At 42.1% G+C, this 18,066-nt stretch overlaps 1 protein-coding gene across 9 annotated transcripts in view; it reads right to left on the bottom strand.

Annotated features, from left to right (window-relative positions):
- MAST2 (microtubule associated serine/threonine kinase 2) overlaps positions 1-18,066 on the bottom strand; it is a 207,783-nt gene that overhangs the window by 20,485 nt on the left and 169,232 nt on the right. For 6 of the 9 annotated variants that reach the window (XM_013044326.2, XM_013044358.2, XM_013044328.2 and 3 more), the window contains 5 exons: positions 15,574-15,649; positions 14,401-14,421; positions 12,506-12,584; positions 10,048-10,202; positions 8,113-8,188 (listed from right to left, as the gene is read on the bottom strand). In XM_013044326.2, coding sequence (XP_012899780.2) covers positions 8,113-8,188; positions 10,048-10,202; positions 12,506-12,584; positions 14,401-14,421; positions 15,574-15,649 — 407 coding nt within the window. The remainder of the gene's footprint in view (positions 1-8,112; positions 8,189-10,047; positions 10,203-12,505; positions 12,585-14,400; positions 14,422-15,573; positions 15,650-18,066) is intronic. The other 3 variants (XM_004740414.2, XM_004740417.2, XM_004740418.2) reach the window with 1 other exon arrangement.

Here is an 18,066-nt window from a genome sequence, read left to right as displayed (position 1 = left end):
TTCTTCATACAAATCCTAGCCTTCGTAATAGTCTACACAGTGGCTCAGAATTTTGAACCTACTTTTCCCACATAATCTGGAACGTCTATAAACGGACATGTGACAATATGCTAAGGACAAACAACAGCATGGAAGGCTTTCACAACACAACACAAGGCTTAGTTATAAATACTTATCCTCGTGAGGTGGCTGTGTGGTCGAGTCAGTTAAGTGCCTGGCTCTTGGTTTTGGCTCAGGTTGTAATATCAGGCCCGCACTGGGCTCTGCACTTGGCTTGGAGTCTGCTTAGGACTCTCGCTCTTTCTCCCTCTGCCCCTCCTGCTCATGCTTGCTCTTTCTCAAATCAATCAATCTTAAAAAAAAAAAAAGTATCCTTGTATGTAGAAACTAATACTCTTAATGAAGGATGAAATTTTGGTGAAAAAAGAAAAAGTGCAAAGCCAAGCAAGAAGATGAATCACAAGCAAACCCAAAATGTCTAATATTATAACCAAAAGACTTTGAAGACAAGTGCAGAGGTAGAATCAAAATAAAATCAGTCATTTGTGCTGTATTGCCATGAATCTACACTATACATTTTGAATGTATTAAAATATTTTGTATTTTGCAATAGCCTTTTAATTTTGTTATTTGTTTTTTGTTTCATTATGCCTCTCTAATGAATGTTCTTCATTTATTTTGGGGGATCTTAGGTTTTACAGCAGAATTGCCTAGCAGCCAATTAGTTATGTAGTGAAAGTGCTTATGTGAAACCATCTAGAGCCATTATATTCGTTTATGCGAATACAAACATGTATCTAAGTATATGTGCACACAGGTATATGGTGTGTGAAGAGAGAAAGACAGGGGGAGGGAAAAAGGATGGAAGAAAAGGAATCTTAATACATTTTTCTCTAAGGGTGCATCTTAACATTGATGGAGACATCCATACAAAGCACAAGCAACGCTAGAATGACAATACTATATGTAACACATATGAGGAGAGGGACGAAACATGTGAGGTGCATTTTAAACACTACATACTCCTAAACTTTAAAAAAAAATTCATTTAAATTCAATTTATTTAACCTATAGTCTATTATTAGTCTCAGGGGCGGAATTTAGTGATTTATCCGTTGCACGTACTACTCGGTGCTCGTTACATCACATGCCCTCCTCATGGTCCACTTCCCCCTCCCCCCACCCACCTCCTTTCCAGCAACCCTCCTTTTGTTTCTTATAGTTCAGCATCTCTTTTGGTTTGCCTCCCTCTCTATTTTCATCTATTTTTCCTTCCCTTCCCCTCTGTTTATCTGTTTTGTTTCTTAAATTTCACATGAGTAAAATCATATGGCATTGGTCTTCCTCTGACTTATTTCACTTAACATAATACACTTTTGTTCCATCCACATCATTGCAGGTAGCAAGATTTCATTCTCTTTCATGGCTGAGTAATATTCCATAGGATATAAATACGACATCTTCTTTATATATTCAACTGTCATCAGACATCTGGGCTCTTTCCATAGTTTGGCTATTGTGGTCATTGCTGCTATAAACACTGGGGTGAAATGTGTCCCTTCAAGTCACTACATTTGTATCCTCTGGATAAATACCTAGTGTAATCACTGGGTTGTAGGGTAGATCTATTTATAACTTTTTGAGGAACCTTCTTACTGTTTTCCAGAGTGGCTGCACCAGTTTGCATTCCTACCAACAACCCAAGAGGGTTCCCCTTTTTCTGCATCCTTGCCAACATCTGTTGTTTCCTGACTTGTTAATTTTAGCCATTCTGATTGGTGTGAGGTAGTAGTATCTCATTGTGATTCTGATTTGTATTTCCCTGATGCCAAGTGAGTGATGTGGAAAATTTTTTTAAATGTGTCTTTTGGCCATTTGTATGTCTTCTTTGCAGAAATGTCTGTTCATATCCTCTGCCTATTTCTTAACCGGATTTTTTTGGTTCTTTTGGTGTTGAGTTTGAGAAGTTCTTTATAGATTTTGGATACTAGACCTTTATCTGATGCAGCATTTGCAAATATTTTCTCCCATTACACAGGTTGCCTTTTAGTTCTGTTGACTGTTTCTCTTGCTATGCAAGAGATTTTTATCTTGATGAAGTCCCAATAATTCATTTTTCCCTTTGTTTCTCTTGCCTTTGGAGACATGTCTAGCAAGAATTTGCTGTGACTGAGGTCAAAGAGGTTGCCACCTGGGTTCTCTTCTAGGATTTTGAGGTCTTTCATTCATTTTGAGTCTATTTTTGTGTGTGGTGTAAGGAAATGGTCCAGTTTCATTCTTCTGCACGCGGCTATCCAATTTTCCCAACACCATTTGTTGAAGTGACTGTCTCTTTTCCATTGGATATTCTTTCCTGCTTTGTCGAAGATTAGCTGATCACAGAGTTAAGAATCCATTTCTGGATTCTCTATTCTATTTCATTGCTTTCTGTGTCTGTTTTTGTGCCAGTACTGTACTATCTTGATGATTACAACCTTTGTAGTATAGTTTGAAGTCCAGAATTGTGATGCCTCCAGCTTTGGTTTTCTTTTTCAACACTGCTTTGGCTATTTGGGATCTTTTCTGGTTCCATACATATTTTAAGATTGTTTGTTCCAGCTCTAAAAAATGCTGGTGGTATTTTGATAAGAATTGCATTGAATGTGTAGCTTGCTTTAGGTAGCACAGATATTTTCACAGTATTTTTTCTTCCAATCCATGAGCATGGAATATTTTTCCATTTCTTTGTGTCTTCTTCAATTTCTTTCATGGGTGTTCTATAGTGTTCAGAGTACAGATCCTTTTACCTCTTTGGTTAGGTTTATTCTTAGGTGTCTTATGGGTTTTGGTGCAATTGTAAATGGGGTTGATTCCTTGATTTCTCTTTCTTCTGCTTCATTGTTAGTGTATAGAAATGCAGTTGACTTTTGGAAACTGATTTTATATCCCGCGATTTTGCTGAATTCCTCTATCAGTTCAAGCAATTTTTTGATGGAGTCTTTTGGGTTGTCTAAATAGATTATCGTGTTGTCTGTGAAGAGTGAAAGTCTGACTTCTTCTTTACTGATTTGGATGCCTTTTATTTCTTTCTGTTGTCTGACTGCCAAGACTAGGACTTAAAATACTAGGTTGAACAACCATGGTGAGAGTGGACATCCCCGTCATGTTCCCGACCTTCCTTAGGGGAAAAGCTCTGTTTTTCCCCATTGACGAAGATATTTGCTGTGGGTTTTCTGTGTTTGGCTTTTATGATATTGAGGTACGTACCCTATATCCCTCCATGGTGGAGAATTTTTATCAAGAAAGGATGCTGAATCTTGCCAAATGCTTTTTCTGCATTTACTGAGAGGATCATATAGTTCTTGTCCTTTATTTATGTAGTATATCATACTGATTGATATGTGAATGTTGAACCACCCTTGCTGCCCAGGAATAAATCCCACTTGGTTGTGGTGAATAATCCTTTTAATGTACTGTTGGGTCCTACTAGTTACTATCTTGGTGAGAATTTCTGCATCCATGTTCACCAGGGATTTTGGTCTGTAATTCTCCTTTTTGGTGGGATTTTTGTCTGGTTTTGGGATCAAGGTAATGCTGGCCTCACAGAAGGAGTTTGAAAGTTTGCCTTCTGTTTCTTTTATTTTCCTTTGCCAAAAGGCTGACTTTTAATGTTGAACTCTCAGAAAGTATTAATTTTTTTTAAAGATTTTATTTATTTGACAGAGATCCCAAGTAGGCAGAGATGCAGGCAGAGAGAGGGAGAGAGAGAGAGAAAGAGAGAGGGAAGCAGTCTCCTCACTGAGCAGGGAGCCCGATGTGGGGCTCGATCCCACGACCCTGAGATCATGACCTGAGCCGAAGGCAGAGGCTCAACCCACTGAGCCACCCAGGTGCCCCAGAAAGTATTAATTTTTTTAAATTTTATTTTTTAAATTTCTTTTCAGTGTACCAGAATTCCTTGTTTATGTACCACACCCAGTGTTCTGTCCAATACATGCCCTCCGTAATACCCACCATGAAGCTCACCCAACCTCCCACCCCCTGCACCTTCAAAACCCTCAAATTGTTTTTCAGAGTTCATAGTCTCTCATGATTCATCTCCCCCTCCAATTTCCCCCAACTCCCTTCTCCTCTCCATCTCCCCATGTCCTCCATGTTATTTGTTATGCTCCACAAATAAGTGAAACCATATGATAATTGACTCTCTCTGCTTGGCTTATTTCACTCAACATAATCTCTTCCAGTCCCGTCCATGTTGCTACAAAAGTTGGGTATTCATCCTTTCGGATAGAGGCATAATACTCCATAGTGTATATGGACCACATCTTCCTTATCCATTCATCCATTGAAGGGCATCTGGGTTCTTTCTACAGTTTGGTGACTGTGGCCCTTGCTGCTATGAGCATTAGGGTACAGATGGGCATTTCTATTTTTTCAAACAGTTTCAGAATAATAGGTATTAATTCTTTAAACTCTTGGTAAAGAGTTTAAAGAATTAAACTTGTTTTTTTTTTGGGGGGGGTATTTTTGATTACTGATTCAATTTCTTTGCTGGTTATGGGTCTGTTCAGGTTTTCTACTTCTTCCTGTTTCAGTTTTGGTAGTTTATATATTTCTAGGAATGCATCCATCTCTTACAGACTGCCTAATTTGTTGGTATATAATTGCTCATAATATTCTCTTATAATTGTATTTCTTCGGTGTTGATTGTAATTGCTCCTCTTTCATTTATGATTTGATTTACTTGGATCCTTTCTCTTTTATTTTTTGGTAAATCTGGTTAGGGGTTTATTCATCATTAATCCGTTCAAAGAAAGAGCTCCTAGTTTAGTTGATCTGTTCCACTGGTTTTTGTTTTTTTTTTTTAATTCTATGTCATTAACTTTTGCTCTAATCTTTATTATTTCTCTTCTCCTGCTGGATTTAGGCTTTATTTACTGTTCTTTTTCCAGCTCCTTTAGGTGTAAGCTTATGCTGTGTATTTAAGACTTTTCTTGTTTCTTGAGGAAGGCCTGTATAGCTATACTTCCCTCTTAGGACTGCCTTTGGTCCATCCCAAAGGTTCTGAACTGTTGTGTTTTCATTTTCATTTGCTTCCATGTTTTTAAAAAAATTCTTTAATTTTTTGGTTGACCCATTCATTTAAAAAATTTTTTAAAAAATATTTTATTTATTTATTTGACACAGAACGAGAGAGAGCGAGAAAGAGAGAGAACATAAGCAAGGGGAGTGGGAGAGAGAGAAACAGGCTCTTCACTGAGCAGGGAGACCAATGGGGGACTTGATCCCAGGACCCTGGGATCATTACCTGAGCCAAAGACAGACGCTTAACTGACTGAGCCAAACAAGGGTCCCTGGATCTTGTTTTTTAAATCCATTCTGACACCCTGTGTCTTTTGATTGGAGCATTTAGTCCATTTACATTCAGAGTAATCACTGAGAGATATGAATTCAGTGCTGCTGTATTACCTATAAAGTCAATGCTCCTGTAGATTGTCTCTATTCCTTTCTGGTCTTTGTTACTTTTACTTTCTGCTCAAAGGATCTCCTTTAGTATTTCTTGCAGGGCTGGTTTAGTGTTCACAAATTCCTTAGTTTTTGTTTGTCCTGGAAACTCTTTCTCCCTTTCTGAATGACAGCCTTACTGGATAAAGCATTCTCAGCTGCATATTTTTCCCACTTAGCACATTGAATATATCACGTCTGTCTTTTCTGGCCGGCCACGTCTCTGTGAACAGGTCTGCCACCCAAATGTGTCTACCCTTGAAGGTTAAGGACCTCTTGTCCCAAGCTGCTTTCAGGATTTTGTCTTCATTTTTGAAATGAAGCTTCTGAAATAATAGTGAAGCTTTTAAAATTGCAAGCTTCACTATTATATGCTGAGGTGTTGATCTATTTTAATTGATTTTGAGGGGGGTTCTCTGTGTCTCCTGAACTTGAAATGCCTGTTTCCGTCCTCAGAATAGGAAAGTTCTCAGCTATAATTTGTTCAAATAAACCTTCTGCCCCTCTCTCCCGCTCCACATCTTCTGGGACCCCTATTATCTGGATATTATTTTGTTTTCTGGAATTGCTGAATTCTCTAAGTTTCCCTTCATGATCCAGTAGTTTTCTTTCTCTCTTCTTTTCAGCTTCTTTATTTTTCATCATTTTATCTTCTATATTACTGACTCACTCTTCTGCCTCATTCATTCTCATTTTTATAGCCTCCATTTAGGACTGCCTCTTGGAATTCTATAGTGTCTTCTATGTTTTTTTCAAGCCCAGCTAGTATTTTTATAATCATTTTAAATTCTAGTTCAGACATCTTACTTATATCTCTATTGATTAAATCCCTGGCAATGAGTAATACCGTCTGTTCTTTCTTTTGGGGTGAATTTCTCCATCCCATCATTTTATCCACAAAAAAATAGAATAGAAAAAAAATAACGATGACAACAGAAAACAAAACAAAACAGAACAAAAACAAAACAAGAAAAAAAACCCAAACAAGAAACAAAGCAAAACAAAAAACTAGATCCTGGGTGTGTTTTGGTCTGCTTATTTTAAGAAAGTAGATCCCAGACAGGAAAGAAGGAAAAACTTATATATGTAAACACAAAATAAAATACATATATTTATATATACACAAAATAAAATACAATGCAACACAAAATAAATATAATGTACATGTTAAAAATTTTTAAATTTAAAAAGAATTGAAAAAATAAAATAACAAAAAAAATACTGAAAGACTAAAGTATTAAAAAAATCAAAACAACAAATACTATATATATAAAGCTGAAGGTCTGCAGCCATGTATGATCAGTAAACTTGATGTGAGCCAGTTGTTGAAGCTGCTCTTTTGGGAGAGGGGACACTAATTCTCAGATGTACTTGCCCTAGTGGAAATTTGCCTTCAGTGCAAAGTGAGTCAAGGCTTGGTGTAAGCGGCTCGGGATTCTATTATGTGCTGCTGTTTTGCTCCCTGAAGGCTTTCAGCACCAACGGAAGGGATGAAAATGGAGGCTGATCTCTAGCCCCAGAGCTCAAAGTTCATGCCCCCTTCACCAACTCTTTGGTGAGCCCTCACAGAAAAGCAGTCAATCACTCATGTTTCCCTGGTTTTCCTCAGAATTCTGTGCTCACCTGGCCTGTGCCTGAGTGTTTTCATCTCAAGCACATGGGTGAGTTTCAAAACTCCATTTTTAAAAAAAAAGATTTATTTACTTATTTGAGAGAGAGCATGAGCGCACGAAGGGAGAAGGAGAAGACTCCCCACTGAGCTGGGAGCCCTATGCAGAGCTCGAACCCAGGACCCTGAGATCTTGACCTGAACCGAAGGCAGACGCTTAACTGACTGAGCCACCCAGGCACCCTTCAAAACTCCAGATTTTATGGACACCTGTAGCATGGACCAGTGCTCTTTCTCGCAGGGGAGGGCGGGGATCCTCCCCTTCCTTCTCCCTTTTGCTGGATGGTCCCCTGCCCAGAAAGTGGTACCATGATTGCACAGCAGTTCACAGTTTATGGCAACAAAGAGCAGAAAGCCGGTACCTAGACTCACTGTTTCTAACCGTTTTCACCACTCTTGTGCCTGGGAACTCTGCCACACTCATACACCCCCTCTCTTCTTGTGAGCCCAGGGATCCTGAAACCAAGCTATGGACCCTGGGATTCCACCCCATTTCGCCACCCTTCTATTCCCTCCAGCCAACCTCCTGCCAGTCCAGCACACCAGTCCGTGCACACTCCAGGCCTGGAGACGAGGCACTGCTAAAGAAATCTGCACAGAACGAACATGCTTTCTGACAGCCAATCCCGATCTGCAGGGACCCTGACTTGTGACCCTGATGCGCGTGGTTAGAAACAAGGTCCCAGTCCTTTCCTTCCCCATAACATATGGGGGAACAGCTTTCTAACATCTCCCTCTAGACACCTCTCTGGGGAGTGGAGAAATAGAGGCCCTGCAAATACAAGCCCCAAACTCACAGTCCTCTGCTGCCTGCCTCTACTCCAACAGGCCAGCAGCCTTGTGCTTGTAGCCTCCTCCTCCTCCTGAGTGCCTTTCTGTTCTTCTTATTGCCTCTGGTGAGAGCGCTCCACCCCTTAGCCCCAGTCTTCCCGCAGGGTAGCCATCTTCAGGATCCTTACCTTGGGGAATCTTTCTTTGTATACATGATTCATCATTATAATTTCACTGTCAAAGGAAACTGGGGACCGTCCAGGACTAAATAAGAAAGAAACAATTATTTTAGAGCCATGGAACTCTCAAGAAGAAAGATGACCATTCCCAGAGTCCCTGCCCTCCCACTGTCTGCAGCACCCACACATTCCCACCTTAAGAGTGCTGGGTTCTAGAGCCTTCTTTTTTTCCTGAAGCTCTCAGCACACCTTGTTTAGCTCAAATAGTGCCATCTGGAAAAAGGCTACCTTCCTATAAGAAGCCTGGCTTTCCACAAAGACCTCTGCCAGGGCCTGAAAAGGCCTAGAAAGGAGGAAAACACTCCTGAGTCTACTTGTGGCTTTCCTAGGATAACCTCCCCCAGAACAGGACTTTCTGGGTCTTTGCTTTGGCCAGCGGTGTTTTGAGTATATCCCAGCATGTTCTAGGAATCGAATCAAATCAAACCACCACAGAAAAACCAAAGGAAGACTGTGTATATATGTATCCTTTCCAAACAAACAAGCTGCAGCCAATGAGACCAACTTGGGCTTTGATCTGAGAGATAAATGAGGCCAGTCCAGCGTGCAGGGAGTTATTAGCCTGGGTCATCTAAATTTTCCTCTTTGGCCCATGTGCAGTTATATCTTCTTAAAGGATTTCAAAGTTTGAGCCATACAAATGAATGGATATTTGAGTCCTGCCACCAGTTTGGTGCCCCTGACACATGACCCGGGCTGAGCGAAGTTCAGAATTGTTCTCTGCTTTTCCTCCTTGGAGTGGGCCATGGTCTGCTTGCTGTATCCATACACATTACCAAGTATTTTAAGAGTAATATAGCAGGGATTTCCCTGATATACTATATCCCTCTCGGTCTCAAATGGGCTAAAAATGAACTGTTTACCCTGTGGATTGCAGAAAGCACCAAGATTCAGGTGTTCCTCTGAGTGAGACAAAGAAAGGCACTGGGATCCACACTACACAAAAACTCACTTGTGTTTTTGATCCTTTGCACAGCAGTCCCCATGATCATCTTCATCAGTCTCTGAACTTGAACCAGTCTTTGTGATCTGGCTCAGCTAACTCCCTGATACTCAGAGTAGCAACATAACCTGAGGGGATTCTTTGTGGAAGACCCTGCTCCTTTGGGCTCCCACTGTGAACATATTAGCCAATTAATTATTTTCCAGGGATTCTGGAAAGCTGAACTCAGTCATTAAAGCCATGCCCATTTTAATTTTCACCCTCTTCCTTAACCTGGAATTTTGGCATTATTTTACCAGCTAATGTCAAAGAAAAGAGCTAATCAATCGAAGGAATTCACAGATAAATCAACTGCTAAGCTTTGTTTGGTTTGATGAGCCCAGGTGATTCAGGGAAATGAGTGAGATTCCGATGGGCATTTCATGCTGCTTCTGAAGCAGGCTTCTTCCCCAGGTCAGCCACAAGGGTGAACTTCAGCACCTTTCTTTGCTGCTTAGTTCCTGTGGTCTGGGCCTGTGGGTGCCACAGCCAGGTACTATCAGAATGGACGATACTATCACTCTCCTTTTACTACATGGAGCTTAAGTATCTTTCCACTGCTAACTACATTCTAGGAGAAAAGAGAGGGATCTCTTGGCAGCGTCATCAGGCAACCTGAGCACCACTGGCCTTGGCTCATTTGAGCAGAGCCCCGGGTTGGCAACCTACGGCCCACTGACCAAACCTGGCCTGCTGCCTGTCTTCGTTAATAAAGTTTACCGAAAGGCTGTGGATGCTTTCACGCTACAACAGCAGTTAAGTAGCTGCCCCAGAGACCGTGTGGCGTCCAAAGCCTAAATTCTTTACTCTCTTGTCCTTTATAAATGTTTGCCTATTCCTTTGCTGTGCACATAAGCTGGGCTCCACAGGCCCTAGGGCAGCGGGCAGAAAGTAGCCCTCACCTGAGGCTGCGAGAGCGGGGCCGCATGGCTGGGGACTGCCGTCCCTCCTCATCTGGAACACTCTCTGTGCTGAAATGCTTCGTCAAAAAGTGCAACTCATCAGCTGTGGGCTGGAAGGGCAACTGGTGGAGTTTCTCCTGTGAGGAACATGAAGACTAGAGAGAAAAACAACAAGCAGCATTACAGACATATCTAAGGGCAGTCCAGGCACAGAGAGGACTTGCTAGTCAATGTAAACCCACAGGGAACCCAAAGCAGCCCTTGTCCTTTTAGCCTCCATTGTGCATGATTCCCCTCTCTACTCCTTCTGAGCCTTCAGTCCTGAGGAAGCCAAGATACTAGGAGCCTTCATGAGTCTGGCAGGCAGTTGGACCCAGGCATTCACAAGGTGTGGGAGCTCCATAACTACCTAGGGAATCTCTTTGGGAGGCAAAAGGCTGATTCTTCTGCATGGATGCTCTGCCCTCAGTGAAGCTATTGGCTAGTTGGAATGGCAAGTGATTAATAAATCATGCTTCCTGGCTTGGGAACCGTCCCAGGTATATCCAGCCTACAAATAAATCCCTGTAAGTTTTCCCTTCCACAATATTAGGAGAACTCAGTAATGTTTCCTTTTGGCTACCCAAAAGACAACTGGCATGGCTGAGGCTAGACAGGCTGTGACCAGACTCTAAGGACACAAGTAGGCAAGAAAATCTGGCAGGGAAGAAAATTACTTTTAGATCTGGAACCCAAAGGTTAGACCTGACCTGAAAATGATGAAGAATTCCAAACATGGCCCAATGACTGAGATTGCAGACAATGAGTCCACTGCCAAGCAAAGAGACCACGTGAGGGAGCGAGTCATGCTCCTGCAAGTATCCCACAGATGCAGCAGCCACAGGGACAGCCCGGTACAGCACCAGAATCAGTGAAGGGCCCCTTTCCTGACAAGACTAAGAGAGCAGGCAACTCTAACCTCACTAGCTCAGCTTCTGTTCATCAACTGATGAAGAATCTGAGGCTTAAATATTCAAAGCCATTCGGAGTCAAAGCTGCAGCACCACACAAAGAAAGCTCTCTTGCCACAAGTAAGTCTCAATACCAAGTGAGAAATCAAAATTTGGGGGAGGGGGTGCAAACAGCACAGGCTTCTGTCATGAAATATTATAACACGTGAGGCTGTGAACAGTTCAGTGTAGGTCTCCACAGGGCTCTGTCTTGGCCACATTTTGGGAAATGATGTGCACAGAAGCTGTAAAAAGTATCTTCACTCAATTGCCACGGACAGGAAGTAAAATTGGTATTTTAAAGTATCAAAATAAAATAAGCAGCTGCTATGGGTTCAATCTATTAAAATTTCCTGAACAGTTATATGATTGATATATATATACATATACACACACACACATATATACGTACATATATGTACATACATATATGTGTGTATATATATACACATGTGTGTGTGTGTGTGTGTGTGTGTGTGTGTGTATCGCCTTAGGTCTAAAAAGGTCGCCTGTCTGGGTAAAGGATTATAGGGAAAGTTAGATATGAAGCTTAACTGCTGCTAAAAGACCAATGAGATCTTTGGATTAATTTATAATTAATCCAATTATACTTATATATTAATCCAATTATATATTAATCCAATTAGACTTATATCTAAGTCAAGGGAGGAAATGATACTTCTTCTATCTGCTTGGGAGTCACAAATGTCAACAAGCTGCCCTGGGAAGACCTGAAGAATGGTGGAGGACACGGGGAACAGGCCACCCAGCCTGCTGCCCAACTCAGCCTGCAAAGCCTACAGTACTTACTATCTGGCTCTTTACAGAATGACTTTGCCAACCTTGTCATCCTGGCTTCAATTAAAACTTGCTCAATGAGGAAGACTCAGATTATGGTCAATTGTGCATAGCAGCAATTAGGACATCTGTTGTGGTTTAGGTTAAAACCTCCTCTAAAAAAACATAATGAGAAGTTTTAGAGACAGGCCCAGCTTTTTTGCTGATACACATCAAACCTGAATACCAAATAACAATCATCCTTCCCTTCTTTTTTGAAAGGAAAAGGTGAAAGAGGAGAAAGAGGGTCCACCAGGCCTTCGGGACATGGGAGGGGTTATCTGCTCTTGGTCGCAGTTCTAGAAGCAAGCTGAGGGAAGCAGGGGAATCATGCTTAGGGTCCTCCACATCTGGCAAAGCAAAAGTCCATCCTCAAGACCCCCTCTAACTCCACTTGGAAAAATTATGCCCAGAGAGCATGCTGGTTAGTCCTTCCCAAAGGTGTTTAGCATTTATATCTGGCTATGGCAGTTAAGGGCCACCACTGCCCCACTCAGCCTCATCTCCAAACAATCTCTCTGAGTTTAAACTGACTTTGGAAGAAAAACTGAGAACCACTTTGCAACCCTGTAGGGATAGGCAGAGGTAATCTGTCAGGAGGTAGTTTTTCGGGGTAAGATCCGACTACTTACTGAGACAGTAGAGCTAGGAGTGTTGGTTCCATAGCCTGAAGAAGGCAAAGAGGCCAAAGACCAGCGCCGTCCATCAGTCCTATGTAAGATTAAGAATATTAGGCAGTTTCTACAGGACCCCACCCTGAGCCCTGGACCTGCCTATCTTTCCATCAGCACTGTTTTGGGCAGTTGGTTCACTGATAGACTCTTCCTTGTTTCTAGACAGTACTGCTTGGTCTAGTACAGACTTTCATGTCGTTCTCCTCCATGAGGCCTATGGTGGTATGTTTTCCACTGCAAAGACAAACATATCTAACTAAAGGAGTCTGTGACTTTGAAAAAGAACATCTGTTATACAATACTGTGTATTATATTTCAATACTGAAATAAAAATCTTCATAATCTCAATGCAGTCACATTTATTTATTTATTTATGCACCGTGTTCACTTTTAGAGAAGCCACGACAGAGGATTCCAGCTATAGGCACCACCACAGGGACAGAACAGCCACTGAAATGCAGCTATTCCTTTTTTTGAAGGCCCTTTGTCTTTGTCTTTCCCTGGTCATTGCACTGACGAGGAAGACGTGGCCCACCATCTGGGTCTGGTATGAATCAATCATTGGCAAACAGTCCCAGGTTACTTAAGATCCACCAGAAAGCAGAAAACAGTCTTTGAGAAAGCTTGTGAAGAGTGGCAGTAACCTCATGAAGAAAGAGCCAGCGGCAGTATCTAAGATTTTGGAGCTAGGTTTCCTGCTGCTCTTGCAAGGACTCACCCCAAAGTTCTTATCAGAGGACGAGCCATTTGCTTTGTTGTGGAGGAGAAAGATCAAGCAGGTACCTCATGTGAAGCTTTTATTACATGGACAAGTCATTCTTTCCTGGACTATGGGATGTGCTGTCACACAAGTGTTTTTTCTTGTGAAGCTCGGGGGCATAGCCTGCTCTAGTTGAAGCCGGGGAAAACTTCCTTACTGCTACCACAGAACTTTAGAACATTAGCAATGGAGGACCTTTAGAATTTAAATACCCTCAATCTTCAGAGAAAACACATGACCCAGGGATTTAGTCCAGGCTTCACAGTTAAGGGAGGTGGAGAGAGGCAGGGAGAGGAAGGAGAAAAAAGAGGACTCCATCTTGCCAGGGCTTCCCCTTTCAAAACACTCCTCCCCACACCCACCCACCAACACCAAGCAGCTTTTCCTACTAGAATCTGCAAGGGGACAGCCCAGGGTTCCATGCTACATGCACCTGATTCAAACTTCATGCTACCAAGGCAGCTAGCTCTGCTGGAACCTAGTCTCTGAGGCAAAGAAATGTCCAGGAGGCTGTTCAAACATGATGTTCTCTCTGACCTCTTTTGTTAGGTCCTGAGAGCTCTATACGAGAAAGAAAGTCAATTCCAGGAAAACAGAGCTCGGCAAAGACAGCACTAGCCTAACTCTGGGAGGAATTTGCCAAACCCTTGTCACATAGACCTTTTCACAAGTCATCTTTCCTTCTTTAAAAAGAAATGGAAATCAGCTGCAGGGCAGCCATTTTTCTGTAATCTGAAGAGCAAAGGCTACTGCAGTCAGAAAGAAATGCCTCTACAGGATGCCTCCGTTTTCTCTGCCTGGTCATCTCACTGGGTGACTGAAGAAATTTGTGGGAATGAGCAGGACTTGTCCCCAGGCTCAGAAACTTGAAACTATCAGCATTTCCTGCCTCTAAGTATATGAGCTCTGAGCCTTGGTTCCAGCAGGAGTTCCCTTGGGTCTTCTTCGTTAGATATGAAAGGCCAAATGTTCGTACCCACAGTCAGAGAAGACTTGGCACAACCAGTTCTCACCAAGCACAACATCACAAACCATATTATCTGGCCATGCATAGCAGTTTCCCAGCCCCTCTCCCCATCATGTCCACTATTACCTGTCTGCTCTGTGGCCATGGCTGTAGTGAAAAGACATACATTATAGTGAGAATCAAATGGAATCAGACAGACTGATCTGTTTGACCCCTGGCATTTGGTCATGCTTGGCAGGGGCAAACTTTCTGCTTAGGAATGTGTGTATGTTTGAGGTGAAATGCAGGACTGATGGATCTATCCTTAGCAATTCCTTAAATGTTTTGCTTTGTGTGATATTCCAAACCCATGTGATCCTGTAAGGTTCAAACCTGACCTCAGTAACCTAGCAAACACAATTCCTGAGTACTCTGGCAGGGCTAAAGTCCTCTTCCCCACCCCTACCAATACCTAGCTGCTTTTCCTACTATGTCCTGTTAAGAGGACAGCCCAGAATTCATGTTCCACACACATGACACAAACTTCATACAACACAGTACAGGCCTGTTTGGATCATAATACCGGGCCCTGAAACCCCCTAGCTGATCTTATTCCTAAAGCCCTGATAATGAGGCAGACACAAGGGCACAAATGGAACATGCTATTCCATCTGCCTACAACGGCCTACACTTGTGTCCTCCCTTTCAACATGGCAGGCTCACTCTTATCCTTCAGGTCTTAGCTTAAAAGTCAGTCCCCTTCAGGGAGGCCTTACATGACCGCCTTGTAGAGATCCTCCAGTGCCATTCCCTTCCTACACTCTCATGCAGCAGCATGTTCTTTCACTTGGTGGTGCTTATCACAGTTTACAACTGTAAGCGCTTGCCTATTCATTATTCTTCCCCATCACTCATTCAACCAAAATGCAATGATTAAGGGCTTGTTATACACCAGGAGACACAGCTTTCAAATACTAAGGAATCTCTATTAAAGGCACTTTTATTCTGGTTGACGACTAAGAGTAAAACCTTGGGTCTCCTTGGGATGAGAGGCCATTTTCTCATTGATCATGCTAGGATATCTCAGGAAACCAGGGACTTGTGCTTAGGATTATAAAGTAAGTACTTGCCCATTCAAACATCTAAAGGCAAATACCCAGGGCATCTGGAAAGCAAAATTTGAACAAGATGAGGAAAGCAGGAAAGGAATGTTGATGGCTAACAGCCCAAGGCAGCGCCTTAAAGGAGGAAGCTAACATTTAACTGACATTCATGCAAATGCCACACACACATTAGTCACAGGGTTTTCTATCAACTTACCTACGGGCAGGAACAAAGGAAAAGTGAGCAGGTGCATTTGGAGAGAAATTCCGGGGGCTATCCAAAGGACTGTTACCTGTGGGTGGGGAAAGGAAAAGAAACCCTCTGTAAAGTCTATTTCTGAGGAGGACTGTGGTGACCTTTAGGGAAGTATTCTCCCCGAGCACTGGCAATTAGCACTCAGGTGGTTTTGTTTTCAGGCGTCATGAGTTCAACAATTCTCTTTGTAAAAGTTTGGTAGCCCATAGGTTTTTCCCTTGTTCCCAAGTTGCCTGTAACCATCTATGTCTCTCAGACATCCATTCTAGTTACAGCAGCAACTTGTCAATTTCCTGCCTTCCTAGGAACTCCTCAGGCTCCAATCTGCCTAGTTAAGTTAACCCAACTTTCCAAAGGCTTGAAGAATTCATCTGGTGCAGATGCTTAAACATTTCTTGAAAGGCAACAGGACTCCTTCCTGATCTAAAAGTCTTTTGGACATATATCTCTGCACACTGCATCCAAGGCTAACCCAGAAATATGCATGCTTAAGAGAAACTCAAGTTCTCCGGTGGGGACTTAGGATAGCAGCATTCCTTAAAAGAGACCAAACACAAGTCCCCCAAGTCTGCAAACATGCCCAGCCTCCTCATGGTATAGGAATTACCTCCATTCTCTTATTAGTTTTCACATGTTCCCTGTAACTTGCTAACATACAGTACAGAAGGTTCAAATAAAACATTGCTTACCTTTGCACTAGTCACAATAGTTCTTGAACCTAAGACTGCCATACTTCTCTGGCCTAACTTCCAGTTGGGGGTTAGTATTCAAAAGCTCCTAGCTGGCAGAAGCTGTCAATGTGTCTCTACCCAAAGGGCCATGTCAAAGTTAAGCCCCATACTACATGATGTGCTGACCTCTCTGCCAATCTCTGTCCACCTCCCCACTTCATACTCATTTTCTCACACAGCACCTCTGTATCATTTATCTTTATATAAATGCCTTTATATAAAGGCATTCTGAGGGCACCTGGTTGGCTCAGGCAGTGGAATGTGCAACTCTTGATCTCAGGGTTGTGGGTATAGCCCCAGGCTGGGCATACAGATTACTTAAAAATAAAATCTTTTAAAAGTAAAAATAAATAAATAAAGACACTCTCTATGGGAAAACTAATTAGGAGGAAGCATTTTCAGCTTCCACTTATCCCCTTGACTGGGAGCCTCAGTGAGGTACACAGCCTTATGTACTAGGTCTGCTCTCAACCTTGCCCCAACTCTGGGTTTCCCATGCTCTGTGTCTAGGATTATCTCTTATGATCTATTCTTACCTCCTGGCTAGCACAGGCTATCAGGGTGTGAGAGAAATGATCCACAGTAGTTGTTTCCATAGCCAGGCCTTAATAAGTATCAGGTCTCCTCAGAATTATCAAAGCCTTTAAAAAAACTGCTATTCTTTTAAAGTAATGGCACTCCAAAATTAACAAATATCTTCAGCTTGATCCTTGAGTGTAAAGCTAGTGCTTTTACACTAGCTTTTACACTAGTGCCCTTTTTTGGTTCCCCAAACTCCTCCGTTAAAGCCTCAAAGAAATCCCTAAACATGGGTATCCTACGAACAATGACTGCCCTTCCAAGGACCAGGGGCGGTGCTGGTTATGGGATAGAACATAAAGAATCTTTCAGGTGCTAACAGTAATGCTAGGGATTCAAAAAACATACATGTGTCAAAAATAACTAACACCAAGAGGAAAAATGTCCCTGCAAATCATCATCGCCACCATCATCATCATCGTTACCGCCACCACCACCATCATCATCAGAGCATCACTAAGCTTTGAGATGACTTCAAGCAGCCTAATAATCCTTAAAGGAGGAGATAGTGAGGGATACAGAAAACATAGTTGAAGAAGTGATATTCAAGAGTCTCCAAGAACCCTCAGCATGAGAAAGATGAAGAAAACTACACCAAAACACATTATAATCAAATTGTTCAAAACACATGATAAAAATAAAAATCTTAAAAACAGTTGGGTAATAGGTGGGAAAGACATATACAGAGGAACAAAGGATTCTAGCAGATTTTTTATTAAAAACAATGTAAGAGTATCTTCAATAACAGAACAATTTCTTCAAATTATGAAAAGAAAAACCCTACCAACCCAGATCTATACCAGGCTACTGTGTAATAAAGAATGTGATGGCTTTTGTCTCAGTTCCTGGGAAGGAGCATCATAATGTTGGAATTTCCCAAGTGACAGAAGTGTCTTTGATATTCATGATGGGGCCTGATACTTTATGCAAATGAGATGACTCAGGATGGTGGCTGGTCAATCTAGAAAACCAACCATGTGGTTAGAGGGTTTCTAACCACATGGTTGGTTTTCTAGATTGACCAGTGCCCTAAGCCATTTGATAACAGTTTGACCTCCAGGGAATGGAAGCCGGGGGGAGGGGGGGCGCGAAAGGCTGAGTTTAATCACATATGCAACGAGTCCATCAATCATACCTACATAAT

The sequence above is a fragment of the Mustela putorius genome, unplaced genomic scaffold, assembly GCF_011764305.1.
Source record: "Mustela putorius furo isolate JIRA1106 unplaced genomic scaffold, ASM1176430v1.1 tig00003853_pilon_pilon_pilon, whole genome shotgun sequence".
NCBI lineage: Eukaryota > Metazoa > Chordata > Mammalia > Carnivora > Mustelidae > Mustela > Mustela putorius.
This window is presented reverse-complemented; position numbering and strand designations above follow the sequence as displayed.